The 21,194-nt window shown below is 44.9% G+C and overlaps 1 protein-coding gene across 4 annotated transcripts; it reads left to right on the top strand.

Moving 5' to 3' along the window:
* Positions 1 to 852: 852 nt before the first annotated feature.
* On the top strand, positions 853 to 19,674 carry FUS5 (Proteasome component (PCI) domain protein). 4 transcript variants are annotated; one of them, XM_078589573.1, is made up of 9 exons: positions 853 to 1,130; positions 1,915 to 1,990; positions 5,486 to 5,574; positions 6,980 to 7,069; positions 7,236 to 7,280; positions 7,407 to 7,477; positions 7,893 to 8,025; positions 18,009 to 18,100; positions 19,502 to 19,674. In XM_078589573.1, exons 1-9 carry the CDS (start codon positions 960 to 962, stop codon positions 19,530 to 19,532), a joined length of 798 nt encoding a protein of 265 aa, XP_078445699.1. In that variant the 5' UTR covers positions 853 to 959; the 3' UTR covers positions 19,533 to 19,674. The 4 variants fall into 4 exon arrangements, with proteins under 4 accessions (XP_078445699.1, XP_078445698.1, XP_078445701.1 ...); XM_078589572.1 differs by having other exon boundaries at positions 18,006 to 18,100; XM_078589575.1 differs by having other exon boundaries at positions 17,992 to 18,100.
* Positions 19,675 to 21,194: the final 1,520 nt, after the last annotated feature.

Here is a 21,194-nt window from a genome sequence, read left to right as displayed (position 1 = left end):
AAATAAAATATGAATGATGTATGATCTTATAAAAACATAAAATGTAAAATTTTAAATAGTTCATACAATTTTTTTGGCATTTTTCTGAAAAAAGTATAGATCAGGGTAAAATCCTTGAAATTATTATATATAAAACTCACAATAAAATAAAAATGAGTATAAATTTATACTGTAGAAAAGATGTGCATAAATAAAGCTGAACTCCTTGTAAGTGTTCTAAATAAAACCTTCAATAAAATAGACCTCAAGTAAAAAAATTACACCTTAAAAAATATAACTAAGCATATATAAAGCTAAAATCTGTGTTATCATTTATTCAAAACTCATAATAAAACGAAACCCAGCTTTAGTTTGATAGTTTAGAAAAATAAAGCTCAGCATAAACTAAACTAAACTCATCATAATTATGTTGAATACAACTCATAATAAAATAAAACTGAGTAAAAGAATTAATAGTTTAGGAACATAAAACTCAGCATAAATAAAGCTAAACTCCATGTCAGTATTTTATTGACAACTCAATATTTGATTCTAAAGCATAAATTCTACTGAAGTTTGTAAGTATTTATCTACAACTCGTTATTCGATTCTAAACTATAAATTCTACTGAGGTTTTAAATACTTATAGTTTCTATAAATTCTACTGACGAGTTTTAGAATTTTAAATACTTATAGCTAGACTATTGAACTGTCTAGCTTTTATTAATAAAAAAGCTAGACTCATTAACATTACATTTGAATAGTCTAGCTTTTTCATTGTATAGAAATCTTATGTTAAACCTTACTATAAAGAAATCCAAACTCATTGAAATTATTCTACATATTTATATAAGTCTGCTAGTAAGAGCGGTTTAATTTTTGTGTTGGAAGAGGGCAGAACGAACACGGCGGGTAGTCTGTTGGCGCAGAGCAGGAGAGAAGGCGATTGTTGGAGAAGACGAGAGATCGTCGTTGAAGAGATGGATATTGAGCAGATGCAAGCGGAGCTCATCGAACACTTCGTGAAAGCGGCGGGTAATCTCGATGTCACAGCTGGAGCGCCGCTTCTCGCTTCGCTGATCACCGAGGCCACCAGTCATCCCTCCCTGTTTGCCTTCTCCGAGATCCTTGCCGTTCCTTCTGTCGCAGAGGTAATTTTCTGTTATTTTTCGGATTTTTTTTTTCTAATTTTTTCGTTTTCTGAGTTGGCGTTGGATTCCTTGTTGCTCTGTTATGTTTTCCTGGTTTTTGTTTGTCTTGTTCCGGTCACTTTAATCCGAAATTTCGGTTTTTGGTCGTTTTTTGCTTTAGACACAGACTTAAAAAAATCTAAGAAGAATAAAGTATGAATTATGTATCGACCGATTCAAACCTCCTTGAAGAGGGAATGTAAGAGGAGTTGAGAATTATGTATTAGTAGATTGATAACTCCCTTGGAGTTTCTATTTATTTTACGAGGCATTTATATGCACTCAATATTATACTCAATATCAATGTCAATGTCAACACGTTGATATTAGTTCTCCAAGGAATTTCCGTCTTTTTTTTTCTGGGCTACTGTTGGATTCCATCCTGCTCTGTACATTTCCCTGGTGTTTGCTTATCTAGCTCCTGTATCTTGTTTGTTAGTTCCAATGAATACTCATTTCGCTTTTTGGGCTTTTTTTTATCTTTTTGTCTTCTATGTTTCATGTAAAATGAGGAAGAAGAAGGGTTCATGGGTTTGGTATTTGCAGTATCTTTGTGGTGAATTCGGTTCTACTTCTCACCTTCAATTTATTTGGTTTCTTGGCAATTTTCATTTGGTAGATGTAATTTATTTACTTTCAGAATGTACTTATATATTAAATTTGTATTATCCAACTTGAAAGCAAATTTTCAAGCACATACATCCCTCGTCTCTTTTAATATTTATGTCGTTTGAATTCAATGCAGCTTGAGAGGACAGCACATTCATCATCTCTTGTGATACTCCGTTTGTTTGCGTATGGAACATGGAGTGATTACAAGAGTAAGTACAGCGTTCAACAAAGTATTTCCAAAGAATCTGTTCTGCTTTGTGATGTCTGGTTTCAGTTTTATTGCGACAAAGTACTGCATAGTGACCTGAACACAGTTTGTCGAGATAATTAAAAAAAAATTCTTCAACTTGAGGATCCCGTGAATGAAGTAGAACCAGGAAATTGAAATCAGAACTGATTCTTTTGTCAACTACACACTTTTTGCATATTTAGTTTCCTCCCTCGAGTCAACAATTTATTTTTCTCTCACCCTGGAAATTTGGAATACTTTGTTCACACACTTCATTAATCTGTAATGTTTCGGGGGAAATCTCCGAATAACTTTTTTTGGATGTAGGGCGACGTTAGAAAGATATTCTTTTGAAAGGATGTCTACATATTTACTGTCAAATGATCTCGCGGCGTACAAAGATGACTGTGACGTATGATATATTTGTTGCTTTGAAATCTCTTCTAATATTCGTGCAGTGGCTTTAATCCACATCAAACAAAGGAGATTCTGAATGAGTTAGGAGATGTAGACATGCCAACTCTGCTTTGGTGTAGTGTTGTTATGAAAAGTATTTCAAGGAATATTGGTAAGAACAAAATAGTTTTTCTCATTGCTTCTGTAGACCTTTTCGGGATCTATGTTTGAAAAATTGGGAAAATAGAATTCACAGTCTCCCGTCAATAATAGTACTGCTGAGAGAAAATTTTTGACATATCATTCCTTCCCTGCTATGTCAAAAGATGATGATTTACATTTAGGGTTCTGCCAGTGCAGGACAGGGAAGTATTACATTTAGGATGGGTGTGCCAAGTCACATGCCAAGAACTTCTCTATTTCTTATGAAATATTGATAATAGTTGTATTTGAGGTGCATCACCTTTTTCTGAGTATTATTTTATGATCAGGCTGGTCCCATGTCTGGGTAACCTTTTGTTTTGAGTAATTAGGGGACGGTCACCAGAGATTGGTGACCGTCCCAATACGATTAATATGTGAAATCTTTTAATACACCCGTGAACCCAATGGTCCCCACAGGCTCCCGTACATGTCCCTCTAAACCACAATGAGACTAGACTAGACATGTCTTTTATGACACTGTCCAGCAATGCCTCCCTTCCTTGAAAATAACCCTGTTATGATGCCATCATATTGCCCAGAGCACTACAAAAACTGTCCCCTACTCATGCCTCCTGGATAACTCAGCTCGTAGAGAGTCCTAGAAGGCCTCTGAGGAGACATCCAACCCTGTTGTTGACTGGCTGGCTTACGCTACCTGGGCAGCTGGGCATTTAGATTGCCTGCCCTGGACTCACTGTACCCTAATTACAGTACCATTGAATCATGCTGCAAGGCCTTGTTGTTTTTTTAAATCTGTAATAAATACATCATTGATCCCCACTGGTCACGCGGTCCATTGTATCTTGATTGTTAGTTATTCTTTTAACCTTTAGTTATTTAGAAGCTATACTTGTCTATGGTGTACGTTATGCAAACATATACAAGGAAACAAAATGATAGAATGAGGATCTCCCTCAGGAACTCTCCCTCCTGGACGCGGCTCCTCCCGCTGCCCAGGTCTCTTGGTCGTGCTGCACTGACTTCTGAAAACTCATTGATAAAAAGATTCCGTCCCGTCTCCTACCATAGCTTTATTTAAAGGATTCCGCAGGTGTGAACAAGTCTGCATGTGCGCTGAACCAATACCCTTTCTCTTATGTCTTCTGCGATACATTTTTTAAAGGAACATATCACCTTCTCTGAAAAAACTCTGACCTTGTCTTGTCTTCTTGTTCCATTTAAAATTTTAAGTGATATTTTACCTTTTGGTTTGCAACTAATTCTGTCATCTTGGTTTGCGCTTTTAAAAGATTAATCAATGAATCAGATCAATAAATCCTTTTTCTCCTAAGAGCTAGGATATGTATGAATCTGATCAAGAAATCCTTTCCTCTGTGCATCTCTTGCATGAATCGTTGATAACCCTCTCTTGCTTCAGCATACTGATATGATCCCCACCCCCTTGGGGAACATTGGGGACTTTTAACTCATCGCATTTCATATTTTTGTGTGTGTTTTCCTTTAAATAGGATAGTTCCCCTTTTAGAAAAGCTCCCAAAAAGTATCAATGAAGTTGAAATCTTCGGCCTCTTCTTTTCTCTATGTCTAAGCCTAGTCTCTCATTCTATGATCCCTGTCCCACGCGGTCATCTAAACTTCCCTGCATCTTCAGGCGGCTCATCCCTGGTTGATCTCTCCCTCCTCGGTTTGCCCTCTCCTCTTCCCCCTTCCCAGACTGGAACCTAGATCTATGTTTGTTTCACATACTGTGAATCTGATATGAATCTCCGAAGACACTACATGAGAAAGAATAAGAGCCTGTGGAGGAAAGCATGTGACATAAGGGGCCCTTTGAATTGGGTGTTTTAGCAGGAAAGGATATCAGTATTAGAGCCTAATATTAGACGTACAGGTATTCTTATGGCTAGTGCATAAAACTGTGTGCCATTGGGCAGAGCCCATTGATGGAAGCCCATTTAACACATCTAATTAATTAGAAAAAATCAAACTTCGTTTTTTGAATAATTTAGGACAGTAAAGAGTGTAACTACTGGATTCAACACGAAAGTATTTTGAAAACTTGAAGAACTGTCAACATTTAATGTGATTATTTGTGTTTTCTTTGTTTTTCTTCTTTCCCTTCTGTAGCTTAAGTGTCTTTTGTTATCATAAGACATTTGTCCTTATGAGATCAGATAAGAGCATTATGGCTGCTCCCTCATTGGATATTGTGCTACATAAGTGACCCCACGATCAAGAATCAAATTGAATTTTGTTTCTCAACTCGAGCCATTCTTCTCTACGTAGAATTATTACATTATCAATACTCTTCTGAACATCTAACTGTTCTGTAAAATACACATTTCACTTATTATCGATTTAATTTAGTTTTGTTAACATTTAAGACTAAAAAGATTGTAAATACAGTATTCAAAGTAAAAGTCTTTTTGAAACTGATATGTTCCCCATCCCTACAAATAAATGGCGCTACGCCCTTAAGAGGTCGGCAAAGATATGTAGACGCATGAGGTCGATTTGGCAAGTAGGTGGGGAAGAGGAAGGATGCAGGACAGTTTGGAGGTCCGATCAGGATGAGAGAGAGGAGGAAATGCTCCCTAGAAGGCATGCCGGCACTGATCTGGGACTGTACTACCACTGCTCGACTGTATCTTCATCTTTTCTGAATCTATCTATCTATCTTTTTAGTTACTTCTTCAGGAGTTTCCTTCTACAATAGAGACCTACATCAAAGTTTCTATTATGAACCTCTGAGAATTGTCAAAGTTTCTATTTTAACGTGATTTTTTTGAAGAAATACTACTTCACTTTACTGTAATTTTGCTATAATCAGATGTGTCCTTACAAGACCCGAAAAGAGCAAATTGTGTCTAACCTCATTCAAAATTAAAATTATTTCTCTGTTCATTTTACGTAGGTCATGGTACCTGTATTCCACCACTGCTTCCTCCGCAGGTTCGCAAGCTTAAACAGCTCACTGTGTTAACGTTGGCTGAGACTAACAAGGTATTCTTGGTATTCTCATTGTATTTCATTCCTTTCTCTTGTGTTTTACTAATGCATTCGCGTAATGTACAAAATCATGGCTTCAGGAATTTCTTTTATAATACGCAGGCCACGATCAAAGATGATTTCCGGTTATTGATTATGCCAGAATATTAATTGAATTTACTGTGAGAAATTTGTTGCCTGTAAATGGACCATGGAACTGTAGAGTGATTCCCTAAAAACATGTCATATTGATCATTAAATTTCATGTCAGAGTTTTGTCAGCAAACTTTCTTGTTCATAAATTGATTAAACGCTATCTTTCAATAGTAATAATAATAAATCTTTCAAATTTTTTTTTTGATGAAACCCAATGTTCTTGTAGCAGTTATTGCTTTTGCACAGATCTCTCTTTGTTTGTAAGGTCACGGCTTCATCTGAAGGCCTCAAATTATATAATTGGTGGGTATTTTTTGATATGATCAAGAATGCAAAATCAGAAAATATGACCTTATTGTGTCTTCGGAGAGAAAATCTATCAGTTCGATACAATTGGGAAGTAGAATGAGAGAATTGATCGAAACTATACAATGTAGCTTCAACGAGAATGAATAGAAGATAACACAGACCAGGATCAAGAGATCCTTCTTCTGGGAGCAGGTTTCGCCTGCTCTCCAGCCTTTCCCCGTGCTCCTAGACGGGACTCCAACAACTTATTGGAAATTCGTGCCTGTAGGTCTGTCCCTGTCTTTATTTATAGGGCCGTTGACCCTCTTAGTCCTCTTGAGCTGATGTGGACCTGCCTCTTTCGTTAAATCACCTTCTTTTGTATTTTCTTGAGAAGAACATATCATTTTTCAAGCCGGAAGAAATCAAGTATCATGAAGGAACGTAGAGCATCAAACCACAGAGAGGGAGAGAGAGAGAGTCTTGACAAAGCATTAAACTCCATGAAGCAGATGGACAACCAAGAGTTTTATAGGTCGCCAGGAGAGAAGCTTCAAGAGGATATTAGAAGAAAGAGGCCATAACTAACATATCTTATTCCGCGGGCAACAGCCCCAGTCTTATATGGTGTTGCCACATTCATTAATTAGTGTGCAAACAAACATAAAAGTTAGAGGGACAAATAAATAATTACGCAGGTTTTAGAGTAAAATTTAAGCAATAAAGAAAAAAGAGTTATCCTCGCTAACAATTGATTAATCAACGTGCACTAAAAATCAGCTCGTCTAAAAGCATATTAGTTTATTTGCCATGTTTTGGCAAAACATTTTAAGTCCAGAGCCATTATGGATTAACTTAGTTTGTTCTAATCTCCTTTTTTTCTTGCTGAACCTAATTTAACTGGTCAACGAGTTATACATCTAACAATGACAGATACTTCCTTATACCTAATTTAAGCATTATGTGACAATGGCAGATACTTCCTTATGGCCAGCTGATGCGGGAATTAGACGTTTCCAATGTTCGTGAACTTGAAGACTTCCTCATCAATGAGTGCATGTATGCAGTAAGTGGTTTTTTATTATATTTATAAAGCTACGTCTGGAAATTATTTTCCAGCTCTGGCCTGAATATATTTTTATCGAGGTGAAAATGATTGGAGAATTACATCATTGTCAGAAAGCTGGAATCTTTATGGTGAATGTCCTCTTTGTTTCTTTTGGTTTTTTTAGGGCATTGTGCGGGGTAAACTGGATCAGTTACGCCGGTGCTTTGAGGTAGGATCTTCAATTAATTTTTTCATACTCTGATTTGTTTCCTATGATATCCTTGGCCTAGAATATTGGTAGAACTTTAAGCTTCTTTTTTGTGTTTAATTTTTTTCAGTTTTCTGTCCTTTTCAGGTCCAATTTGCGGCTGGAAGAGATCTGAAGCATGATCAACTTGATAATATGATAAAGACCATGTCAAACTGGTATTACTTCATTGATAACTGATATTTAGTCTGACACTTCTCTCGTTTCTGGAAATTAATTTCCAAGGTTTTAAGCAATGTCTCTTTCACTGAGCAAGAATAAAAGCTTAGCCGACCTTTTATCTTTATAGACATGACTTTGGTTGTCTATACATCTCTTTGTCTTTATCCAGCTGTCCATCCGTCCATCCACCCTCCTTCCATGCATCTGTCCGTCCTTCCCTCCCTCTATCCATCTGTATATTTATTCATCCCTTCATCGATACATCTGTCTGTGCCTCTTTCTATCCATCCATTCATCCTCAATCTATTGATCTCTCCATCCATCCCACCATCCATCCATCTACCGGCGGTAAGCTTCAATGGGGGGTCATTCATCATCTACCCTAATTTTATAAATCTTGTGATTCGGCAGGTTGAGCACATCCGATGGCCTCTTACTTTCAATACAAGAGAAGATCAAATGGGCGGACACGATGAGTGAGGAGCACAGGAAACATCGAAAGGATATTGAAGAGAAGGTCGAAGAGATTAAAAAATCCTTTAAGGTAGGATAAACGATTTAAACCATTATTCTACATCATCTTAATTCAAATGTTTACACTTTCTTTTCATCAGCTCTAAGAATAATGGAGTTTTCAAATCAAGTGATTCAACAAGGTTGATTTTTTTTTTGAAATATAAAAGGGATGAACACCCAACTCGTCGGTGAACCTCCCATCAGGACCTCACGGTCCCATCCTTTACATTCTGTTTAATCAAAGTCTCTTGTCGTGTTGGGGAAGAGAAGAAGAAGATAATGACATAACTTGAACAGAGTACATGTAAGGGTATATGTACCCTAAGAGGGAGAGAGGATAATAAGGCTAATGGGCTTATAGAATAGGGCCCATTAGCCCATGAGGGATAGTCTATCACTAACACCCCCCCGCAAGTGAAGTATGGATATCTTCCATACCGAGCTTGGAGACGGCACGTTGAAGAAGAGGGCGGGAGAGTCCCTTGGTAAGGACGTCCGCTGCCTGGTCGGCGGATGCAACAAAGTCCAGGTCAAAGATCCCTGCGTCAACTCGCTCCTTGAAGAAGTAGCGGTTGCGCTCCATGTGCTTGATGCGGCCCTGTTGTCCAGGGTTCTTGGCCAACGCGATCGTCGACTTGTTGTCGCAGAAGAAGTGAATCGGGCCAGCATACTCCACGCGAAGATCGTGAAGGATGCCGTAAATCCACTGGCCCTCAGAGGCCCCATCGGCGAGTGCGCGGTACTCAGCTTCGGCGTTAGAGCGGGAGACTTTGTCCTGCTTGCTACTTTTCCAGCTGACGAGACTGCCAAAAACAAACGTGCAGTAGCCCGTGGTACACCGATGATCCACAACGGAGCCGGCAAAGTCAGCATCAGTGTAGACTTTCACTGTCTGGTTAGTGCTGCGAGGGAAGAGCAGGCCCTTTCCGGGGTAGCCCTTCAGGTACGCAAGGACCCGGTGGGCGGCCTGATGGTGAATCTCCCGTGGGGAGTGCATAAACTGACTGAGCAGGTTGACGGCGAAGGCGATGTCGGGCCGAGTGTGCGTCAAGTAGAGGAGCTTCCCCACCAGCTGCTGATACCGGTGGGAATTCGTCAGCGGCGAATCCTCCCCTTTGCCCAACTTCACGTTGGGATCAATGGGAGTGCTCACCGGCGCACAATCGGTCATCCCTGTCAGTGCCAGTAAGTCGACGGCGTATTTCTGCTGCGAGACGAAGATCCCACGGGGGGAGTAGGCTACCTCAAGACCAAGGAAGTAGCGAAGAAGGCCTAGGGCCTTGATCTCAAACTCCTTAACCAAGGCAGTGCTGAGGCGGACAGCTTCGGCAGCATCAGATCCCGTGATAAGGATGTCGTCGACGTACACAGCAAGAATGGAGACACCGCTCGGGCGGTGACGGAAGAAGAGAGAGGCATCTCCATTGCTCTGAGTGTACCCTTCGGTCTTCAGAACAGAGGAGAACCTCCCAAACCACATGCGCGGGGACTGCTTGAGTCCATAGAGGGACTTCCGCAGTCGGCACACGTGACCGGGGGGGCCGAGTGAGTAGCCCCGGGGTTGCTGCATGTACACCTCCTCCGTCAAGTCGCCGTGCAAGAAGGCGTTCTTGACGTCGAACTGGCGGATGGCCCAGTGGAAGTGCGCTGCAAGCGCCAGAAGAAGCCGGACAGTCTCCATCTTCGCCACGGGAGAGAACGTCTCGAAGTAGTCCACGCCATAGGACTGAGTGAACCCCCGAGCCACAAGCCGAGACTTGAGGCGTTCGAGAGTACCGTCCGCATGATGCTTCTTGGCATGAATCCACTTGCAGTCCACTACCCTCTTGCCCGGAGGTAGTGGAACGACGTCCCACGTATGGTTCTTGAGGAGAGACTGCATCTCCTCGTCCATCGCCACTTTCCAATGGGGAGAAGCGATAGCATCGGCTAAGCGTCGAGGAATGGGATCCGACTCGATGCGGGTGAGGAACAACCGGTAGGGAGGACTCAGCCGGTCAAAGGAGAGGTAATGAGAGAGAGGGTAGAGGGGGGCCTTAGTGCACTGACGGACCCCTTTCCGTAGAGCAATAGGCCACCCCAACTGATCGTCACCATCGACAGGAGAAGGAGCGGAAGCAATGGGGACTCCCGAGGAGCAGTAGGCGACACACCGGAGTCGAGGAGACTCACCGGAGGCGAGGGTAGACCGGGAGGGGGTGACGAGGGTTTGTCACCGAGAGAGGAGGAGGGTGACGCACCGGGTTTGACAAGGATGGGGGCCGGAAGGAGGAACGGAGACCAATGGGAGAGGGAGAGCTGCCGAAAGGGAAGGGCAGGTAACGAAGAAGAGGTAGAGGACACCTCCAAGGACCCCGCAGGAGGAAGTGAGGAAGAGGAATCAAGGGGAGAAAGATCCGGAAGTGAGGAGGGTTGAGTGGGAGTGGTGGACTCCACGATCGGACTTGGCCCCAAGGGGGCGAGGAGCCTCATCCAGCGGAAGGCGTGATGAGGTAGAGTAGTCCCCAAAATAGGGTTCATGCTCGGCAAAGGTGACGTTTGCCGAGATGAAGAACCGCCGAGAAGGCGGATGATAGCACCGGTACCCTTTTTGGAGGGAAGAGTAACCCACAAACACACACCGGAGTGGGCGTGCATCAAACTTCGTGCATGTGGGAGAAGTATCATGGACGCAGGTGGTGCAGCCGAAGATACGAGGCAAGAGTCCCGTCCGCAAAGAAGCATTCGGGAATGCCACAGTCATCCGGTCCAAGGGGCTGGAGAACTCCAGGAGTGGGGTGGGGATACGGTTAACGAGGTGAGTACTCGTCAAAACCGCCTCTCCCCAATAACGCCCGGCGCGCTTGAGTCCAACAGCAATGTCCGCACCGCCGAGGTAACATAGCCGATGCGACGTTCAGCCATGCCATTCTGCTCGGGCGTGGCCACACAAGAGGACTCGTGGAGGATGCCCCGGTCGGCAAAGAAGGAGGCGAGGTCAGCGTTGAAGAAGTCCCGAGAATTGTCGAAACGAAAACGCTGGATGCCTCGACCAAACTGTGTCTGTACCATGGCGCAAAAGTGTCGAACATTCTGCGCAACCTCCGACTTCGCAGTCAGGAGGTAGACCCACGTATAGCGGGTAGCTTCGTCCACAAAGAGTAGAAAGTAGCGGTGCCCTTTCAGACTGATCTGCGGTGCCCGCCCCCAAACATCACTGTGGACTCGGAACAGCGGGGTCGATGTGTGAGAGGAGGATGAAGTAAAGGAGGATCTGCGGTGCTTGGCTAACTGACAAGGTTCACAAAGCATAGTCTTAAGGTCCACGCCCGAACACAACGAGGGAAAAAGACGCTGTAAAGTGGAGAAAGGTGGGTGTCCAAGTCGCTGATGCTCCATTAGAAGGCGTCCCTGACGCTGCTCAGCCACCGAGAGAAGAGTCCGGTGCACCATGAAGCAATGGGAGCGGCCTCCATCGTCCAGCATCAGCAGTCCGTTCTCCCGCCTAATCGGTGTAGTCCGGCCCACCTTGTCAGACAGAAACATGCCGTCAGGTTGTAGGTGGAAGGAGCAGGAGATAGCATCAACTAAGCTCTGCGGAGACATAAGCACGGCCCGCAGGTCAGGGACATGGAGAACGTTGTGGACCACACCGAAGCCGTCCACATAGACTACCCCGATTCCGGCCACACGGAGACGTCCACCCCCGGCCGTGAGGACAGTGCGGCCACCACGATGCCGCTCATATGATACAAACCGGGCATTGCTCGGGGTCATGTGTTCGGTAGCCCCCGAATCAAGGACCCAAGTCGTATCGGAGACGACAGGTGAGTGGAAGGCCGTATGGCCACAGTACCATGCATCTGAAGATGAAGGAAGGGAAGACGCACCAAAGCCGCCGAAGTAGGCCGTGGACGGATTCTGCAGGGCAGCCATCTGGTCACGGAGGCGGGCCAAATCTGCCTGAAGCTGGTCCATAGTCACTGCGGAGGGGCTGGCGGAGGAGGAATCAGAATGGGCCACCATGGCCTTGCCTTCTGCGGCCTCTTTCTTCTTTCGCCAGTCATTCAGGCGCTTCTTGCACTTGTTCTTCCCGTGGCCCGGTTTGCCGCAATACGAGCAAATCGTCGTCCCAGCTGGAGGAGCGGCGGAGGTGGGCGTAGGGAGGATCGACGGTGCCTTGCCGCCTGAAGGGAGGGCAGAAAGTAGTGCGGTCGACTCACCCGGGGGGCCGGAGGAGGGAGTCCCATGGAGGAGGAAGTGGCTTTCCTCTTCTTGAAGCTCCTTCGCCAACTCCTTGAGGGCAGGAGGACCTTCCTTGCGGTGCAAGGCACGACGACGTACGTCATCATACTCGCGGTTCAGGCCATTGAGGAAGCCCATGATCCGCAGAAGAAGCACATTCTGGAACGTCTTGGACGTCGGATCTTCGGGCGGTAGGTAGTAATCCACTTCATCCCACATCTTCTTGTGGGCAAGTGCATATTCAGAGATCGTCAACGACCCCTGACGGAGATTGCTGGCCTGACTTGCAAGGGAATAAAGACGCCACCAGTCGCTTTCCCGGCCACAGAAAGAGCGCACCTGATCCAAGAAGCCTTTCACCGTTTTCTGATGCGGAAGACGGTCGCGGAAATCTGGAGCCAGGGTGTACACATACATCCAGCCGAGGATGAACTGGTCCTCAACGTCCCATGCTGCATAATGTGGGTGGTCGATGGTAAGGGGGTCTTCAGTGCAATGCTTGAAGAGCTGGCGCGCCTTCAAGGTGGTCTCGACGAAGCGCATCCACGGGAGTAGATTCAGGCCCCGTAAGAGTGTCGTCTCGGGGACCGACGGAAGCGGATGAGCCACCTTGTAGGACAGTGGCTTCTCCAGGAAGTCGGTCTCGGTGAACGGCATGGTGCTGTTACGGCGCTGCTACGGTAGTGCTGCGGCTGCGGCTGCGGCTGCTGTGCGTGCGCGACGGCTGCGGGCTGCGGCTGCTGTGCGTGCGCGGCGGCTGCGGGCTGCGGCTGCTGTGCGTGTGCGGCGGCTGTAGGTGGGGGATGTCAAACCCTAGGGAAGGAGCTCTGGAGCTCTGATACCATGTTGGGGAACAGAAGAAGAAGATAATGACATAACTTGAACAGAGTACATGTAAGGGTATATGTACCCTAAGAGGGAGAGAGGATAATAGGGCTAATGGGCTTATAGAATAGGGCCCATTAGCCCATGAGGGATAGTCTATCACTAACATGTAGCTCTCTGGAGTCATGCGGCCTTAAAACCTTCAACTTCTTGTATAGCTCCATCTGTAGAGGCCGTTCTCCCCCTGAATAGCACCTCGTTTCTGTGCAACCAGATGCCCTATAGAACAGTTAAGGCTCGACCACCTTTCCGGTTTCCTCTGTCTTTATAATTCTGTACTGATTCCTGGAACGCCCTTTCCGATGACATCTTTATCCTTGAAAATATCTGGTTGGCCCAGACCCTGCGAGCAAAGGAACACTCAAAGAAGAGATGGTTGCAGTCTTCCTCGCCATTCAAGCATAGCGTGTATTGTGACGATGTATCTGGATATTATCTTCTGTGGAAGACTCTTGTCATTAATCTTCTCCTTGCCAGCAGCCATCCAAAAATCCTCACCTTCATTGGGACTTTCTGCCTCCATATGAATCTGCACGCTCTGATTACTGACATGTCTTCCTCTTGCCCCTCCCGAATCTTCTCATAAGCCTTCTGGACCGAGAAGGAGCTATCTGTCCATGTCCAGCTTTCTCCTTCTTCTTTTGGTCATAGTTGGATGGGGGACTGTTGCATATTGATACTCTCCTATAATCGTCGTATTGTCCCGAGGAGAGATCAAGTCAAGAAAACTCAGATGAAAACCAACGAGTGCTTAAACATTCATTCCACGAAATATGTCCAGTCTCGGATAGAGTGTAGAGATGAGAAAACAAAAGGAAAAGAAAGGATAGAATGTTAAGAACTCCCGAAAGAGACGCTCCCCTCTGGTCGCAGCCCTGACCCGCTTCCAGCCATCAGTTGCTGTTGCAACTGACCTGCGACAACTCCGAAAATGCCAATGCCCTGGGGTTTCCCACTTGCAGCTATTTAAGCTGCATTAGCACGTGAGAGGCCCCCTTCGCACGTGCTCTTCACTCCAGCGTTCTTCTTTTCTTTCTTTGATATTTCTTGAAGAAGAAACGACTTGTAACACATATCCATAAACTCAAGAACACGCTGGTCGGATAAAGCCCCTTGGATGATCGGGTTCCACGTTCCATCCCAACAGTCTCGAACCTGGGCATTATGATCGTGTGCAAATGTCTTTTCAAAAAAAATGATCATGTGCAAGTGCATACAATCGAGGGAAAATCATGCTCAAGCTGCCCCGTGGTGACCATGTATCTTTCCAGTTTTGAAAAGTTGCTCCATAGCCTAACTTGGCAGAAAAAAAAACTTGTACTCTCGGGAAAATCTTTCTGAGCCCTTGCCAAAAAGGCGATGCTCCATAGTACGTGTCTGTCTTTCTGTCCCAATTTAGTCCCCTTCCACAGATGTCCTGGAGTATTTCTATGATAAGATCCCCTCGTGGATTCATAATTCTCTCCACCCATTTGGTTAATTGTGCCGTGTTCATATTCTGCAAATGTAAGACCCCCAGACCTCCAGACCGGCATACTTTATCCCATGCTACCATCGCAACTCCTCTGCTTTGTTCCGATTCCGATCCTTTCCATAAGAAGCGTCTCATCATGCCTTCAATTCTCTTCCCAATTCCCGTTGGCATCCTGAAAACTGAGAGGTAGAAAATTGGAATGGATGATAATACCAACCTCAGCAGCACCAATCGGCCTCCTCACGATAACACCTTCGCCTGCCATCCCTCTAGCTGATGTTCCATTCCCTCAATAATTTTTTGCCAATCTGCTTTCGTCAGGCTCCCCTTCGTCAGTGGTAGGCCTAAATATCTCATTGGGAGTCTCCCAATCGGTGTGCTCAGTATCTCTGCACACTGTGCCTCCTCTTCTGTTGATAGCCCGTTGCACAACAAGACTGATTTGCTCCTGTTGATTGGAAGTCCCGAGAAATCTTCAAAAAGATCAATGATTATGGATAAATATCTCGCTTCCCTCGCAGAACCTTCAATGAAGAATGTGGTGTCATCCGCATATTGGAACAAGGGGATTCCATTTGTTGCGCTGACAGTTGATATCCTTGCGGCAAACCCTTTGTGCATGCCTGATCGGTGCAAACTGCGAGCGCATCCCAGTGCCAAAACAAACAATAGCGGAGCCAATGGACAGCCTTGTCTCACTCCCCTTTGTGGCTGGATTCGGCCTCCTTCAGGTCGTCCGTTTACCAACACCATGTAGGAATGTGATGTGATACATCTCTTCACCCATACTATCTACTCCTTAGGGATCCCCCCTCCTCTTCATGGAGGCCCATAGGAAATCCCAGTCTAGTGAATCATATGCATTGGCAAAATCGACCTTCCACATGAACCCCTTGGTTCCATTTCTCTTCCATGCTGCTAGAATTTCCCCAGCGGTTACTGCACTGTCCACCAGTAGTCTACCAGGGATGAAGGCTGACTAACTAGGTCCAACCAACTCTCCTATCCTGGCCCTCAATCGCTTTGCTAGCACCTTAGCAATAATCAAATAGATTGAGTTTGTGTTGAAGAGCCTGGAACCACCATCTATCTCTCTCTCTACCTCTCTTTCTCTCTCTAACTCTATGCCTAAGTGTAGGTGGGCCATGTACTATAAGTGGCCCACCAGGAGGCAACTCTCTTCTCCCTTTCTCCCCTCTTTTTTCCTCCTTGAACTGCAGCGGGAGAGAGAAGAACTCTTACACGTGTGACCTCATTAAAGAGTCTCACACGTGGGGGGGCTCACTTATTGAAAGGTCTCACGTGGGAGGTCACTTAAGACTCTCCCACGTGGGAGAATGTAAAGGGGGGCTATTTAAAGCCCCCCAAACCCTAGCCGCTATCAGTTGAATGTTCCTTTCTTTTTTATTCCTTCTCTCTCTCTCTTCAAAGGCGCCGCCCCTAGGGCTGGAGCTCTCCTTGCTCGCTGAGGCCCTCCTGCAGGGTGGTTTCTTCTCTGGAAGTGTTTCTTTAACAGTTTGACAAAGAGATGGGTCAAAAATCCTCAATTCTATATGCCCCTTGACATTTTGGCAGGAGAAAAGATGTGATCTATTGGTCTTCTCCATGCTTCCTCGACCTTCTCGAAATTCCGCAATTGTGGCCATCACCTCCGTACCAACCAGATCCCAGCATTCACTGTAAAAAAATACTGGGATGCCATCTGGTCCTGGAGCTCCCTCCCCGTTCAGCCCCTTAATTGCCGCCTTAACCTCCGCTTCTGAAAATGGCCGAATCAATTCCGCTTGATGTTCACGGCTCACCATCTTGGCCCCCCTTCCACACCACTTCCATCTGTTTCGTTTCCCCTTTTTGGAGAAGGAACGAAAATGGTCTGCAAAGGCTTGTCCCACCGCCTTCGCTCCAGTGTATACCTGTTTCCCCACTTTTATTTGTAATATTTGATTTGTACATCTCCTGCCATTTGCCACCAGATGAAAGTATCTCGTGTTCGCGTCACCTGCACGAAGCCACATTTGCCTTGATCTCTGCCTCCAGTCCATCTCCAATTTCTTGTCCTCCTCTGCCACCTGACATTGCCATCTCTTGCGTTCTTGGGCTTCATCTCCCTTGAGATTTCTGGTGTCTTCCAACTCATCCAGTTGCTTTATTCTGGATAGGGCATCATTCCTCATTTTTTTTGGTTTATCCCAAACTTGTTTCCGATATCTCATCAAATGTTGTCGTAGCCCCTTGGACTTTTCAGCCATAGTCTATATATCCAACCCTGTTCTTTGGCTTGCAGTCCACGCTTGCGCTATCTCTTCTTTGAAATTACCTTCGAGGAACCACGATTTATCCAGCTTGAAATATGTGGAGCACCTGAATATTTCATTGGTCGCCCACACGATGGGAGAATGATCTGAAAGTGGTCTTGGCAGTGATCTCACATCTGCATTTGGGAACTTTTTAGCTACCGCGACTGAGCATAGAAATCTGTCCAGTCTTGATTTCCTCCCTCCATCCGTCGTGCTCCTCCATGTATAAACACAGTCCACTGGCCCCATTTCTTATAGTTCTGCTTTTGCTATGAATGACCAGAAGTTCGACGAGTTGGCGTCTTTCCCTCCCCTGCCATTTGGCCGATCGTCTGCCTCTAATGTCACACTGAAGTCGCCCCCGAACAGCATGGGCGATCCTTGAAAGTTGGAGACCACCTCTGTCATCTCCCCCCATAATCTGCTCCTCCTTGCGGCTTGTGCCGACCCATACACTGAAACAAGTACCATCTCAAAGTCATCGCTGATTTTTCTTAGTTTGACAGCTGCTGTCACTTCACCCAACCAGGTCTCCATTTTAGAGAACACCGTATCGTTCCAAGCTACCACCACCCTGCCAGATCGTCCTACCGCATTTACCGCTAAAAATCTCTCCAGAAAACCTCGGCCCACAGTGTTCCTACTCTGGCATCACAACTTTCCAACATCGTTTCTGGCAAACACACCACTGCGGCCCCCCATTCCATCAGGTGACTTTAATTATCCCTCTTCTCCACTCATCACGGAGCCTTTGGACATTCCATGATATACATTTCATGGATGACTGTTGGGTCCCCTTGCTCTCTCCTGGGTACGCTGCAGTCCCACTTCCACAGCCACCTCTTCTACATGTTTGCTCAGTAATGGGTCTTCATCTCCTTCAGTAAATAGGAAATTTCCTATTCATATGCTTTTTTCTTCAGCTCGGTAACTTTTTCAGAAAATGTTTTTATGACTGCTGAGAACAAATTCTTTTTGAATTTGGATTACCGACTGCTGAGAACAATATTGTTGAAATCAAGTAATTTAACATGGTTAAATTAGTTGATAGAGACTGACGTATAAGTCAGTTAGTGGGAAACACCAGTCGATGTGTCTTACTTGGTGGCAGAAGTTCCCCAATTTAAGCAGGTCGACTTGGACTTACGGGGCCACTCCGAGATGCTCTACGCTGAACCTGGAGGAGTGATGGACTATGAGGAAGACAGAACACGCCCCAAGAGGTACCTTTCTCTCTCTATCTATCTCTCTATCTCTCTATCTCACTATCTCTCTATCTCTCTTCTCTCTACTCTATCTCTCTATCTCTTTATCTCTCTAACTCTCTATTTCTCTATCTCTCTATCCTAGGCATCGGGGATCGGATCGGATTGTTCGAATCTTGATCAACAGATTGGAACAAACAAATGCCGATCCGAACAATCTATTCAAATCTTTCGATCGAACAGACCCTTTGTTCGTGTTCGATCGAAAGTTTCGAACGAACAAATCGGGTTGTTCGTGTTAGATTGCCATTTGTTCGACCTTGTTCGAACAAGTTCGAACAAATGGCCAGCGGCGCTAGCGACAGCCAACGATTTTCTCTCTGGCGGCCGCTGGCGGTCGCTGGTGGCGGTCATTGGCCGGCCGCCGCTAGCGGTCACTGGCGGCGCTGGCCTGCGTTGGCGGCAGCTCCGGCCAGCGCGTGGGTGCCGCTGGCCGGCGCTGGCTGCTGGCGGTCACTGGCTGGCGCTGGGTGGCCGCTGGCCGCCGCTGGGCGCAGCTGGGCGCCGTTGGCAACACTGGATTCGAACATTCGATTCGATCCGATTCGAACAACGTGTTCGAATTGGATCTTATTCGAACATTCGATCCGAACAGCAAGCTTGTTCGAACAATCCGATCCGAACAGACGCGCAGATCGTGTTCAGATCAGATCTGAAGTGGACAGATCGGTGTTCGGATTCGTTCGTTCGAATGCCCGATCCGACCGAACATTCGAACGATCTGTCCGAATCCCCGATCCCTACTCTATCCTCTATCTCTTTATCTATCTCTCTATCTCTCTATCCTCTATCTCTCTCTCTCTCTATCTATCTATCTCTCTATCTCTCTATCTCTTTATCTCTTTATCTCTCTATCTCTCTTTTCTCTATCTCTCTGTCTCTCTATCTCTCTTCTCTAGTACTTTTCATTCTCCTTAGCACTTCTCTCATAATTTCCATTCTCTAACATGCACACACACTCTCTTCTAGCCCTTGCTTTTTCTCTGACTTTAATTTCTTATTTACCTAGTGATTCCCTTGCTTCTCACAGATAATCTCCACTTTCTCTCTCTCTATCTCTATATATCTATAGCTATCTGTATCTGTCTCTCTCTCTCTCTCTCTCTCCTGTCATCTCTTTTCTTAACTATCTCTATCATAATCAACCTGTCCCTTGTGTTTTCTCAAATATTCCTATTTTTCTAGAGATACTTCTCACCGACACCATGATAACATCCGGTTAAAGTATGCTTATCATTATCAATTGGAGATTTCTAGAGAGAGAGATGATTGATCATGCGCCAGTTCCTTTCTCTCCCTTATTTTATCTCTCTAGAGATGAAGGATGAGTCTTATGTACGTGATTTCATTGGCCTGCAGGAGGCGACAGCCGCTGAGAGAGCAACCATAGCCGAGGACGGTTCCTATCTTGGTCCCTTAATCATTCCTCTTTCTCTCTCTAATCTCCTCGTTCATCGTTTTTTCTCCAGTTTTGTCAGATTTCTGGTGCAATATACTGCATTCATCTGGAAAAAAATCGCCCATTCAAAGCACTCGTCTCTTTCTCTCTCTACCCTGTCATAATCTCTCTACAAGTTCATGTACTTTTCCATCTCTCTCTACCATGTTTCTTGTTCCTTAGGCATGGTGGGCATCTCGCTTTCTCTCTCTCCTTGCACTTTGCCATTTATCTTTTCATCTCTCTTCACCCTGTCACTCTCTCTCATGCTTTTCCTGTGTTAAAAGTTGTTAACATGCTTAGTGGGCACTATTTCCGCATATTTTTTATGTATCTCTCTACCCAGCCATATTCTCTCTCTTGTTTTCCACTTACATGCTGAGCTGGTACTTCGTCCGTTTGTTTGTTCATCTCTCCATCCATTCATACTCTTGTTTTCTCTCTCTAGGCGGGCACTTTATTTTACACCCCGTTTATTTTTCATCTCTCTCTCCACCCTGTCATATTCTCTCTTGTTTTTACTATCTTAATAACTGTGAGTCCATGCATCTGTTTATCTTTTCATCTCTCTCTCTACACTGTCTCATTCTCATGTTTTTTCCTCTCTTGGCGAACTGTGAGCACATTTTCCAATAATTTTCATCTCTCTCTCTACCCTGTCATATCTCTCTGCGAATCCACATGCCTTACACTTTTCCGCGTTTTTTTATCTCTCTCTCTCTCTACGCTGCCATACTCTCTTATTTCTCTCTACATATTTTACTTGCTGAGTAGGCACTTTGTCCGATATTTCATCGTATCTTTCTCTCTCCACCCTGTCAAATTCTCTGTTATTTCTCGCTGCATAATTTACTTGCTGGGCGGGCACTTTGTCCGATATTTCCTCATCTCTTTCTCTCTCTACCCTGTCAAATTCTCTCTTATTTCTTACTTACCCCGTCTATCTTTACCCTTTCTCTCCTCTCTCTCTAGCCTGTCATTTTTCATCTCTCTCTCTCTCTCTCTCTCTATTTTCGTAATTTTCTCTCTCCTCTGTGTTTCTCTATCCTTTCTCTTCTCCTGTGCCCCGTTTCTCTTTCTATCTCTATCCATCTATCTCTATCCATCTATCTATACTAAATTCTTTCCCTCTGGTTTCACAGCCATCTCTCTCTGTCACTCTCACACCTGTCATATCTTTCTCTCTCTTCCTCTCGGTATCATTTACAAATTACAAGCTTGATGGGGACATTGTCCCTATCGCATTATGCCTCATTCTTTATGATTTCGCCTTCATGTCGGCAATCGTATCTCTCTCTATCGCAATCTACCGATGTAGTTGGTACATCTCTCTCCTCCAAGATGTCTAGTCAAATCCCATAATTTTTCTAACTACACCGTCTAATATTCCCACTAACCTTTTTAGGTCTCTCTAAAACCCTCTCTGATTATTTTCATCATTAATTCTCGACAAGGAACCGGCAAAACGCCCTTATATCTCTCTCTGACTATAGTTTTCTCACTCTTAATGTGAGGGAGTGAATGAATACCTTCTAAAAACATCTCTTCTCTACCACTGCCTTAAGGAGATAAAGAGTTCTATAACTCACTTCCATTTTATATCTCTCTCTAAAA

This window comes from Wolffia australiana, chromosome 18 (assembly GCF_029677425.1).
Source record: "Wolffia australiana isolate 7733 chromosome 18, ASM2967742v1".
Taxonomy (NCBI): Eukaryota; Viridiplantae; Streptophyta; class Magnoliopsida; order Alismatales; family Araceae; genus Wolffia; species Wolffia australiana.
This window is presented reverse-complemented; position numbering and strand designations above follow the sequence as displayed.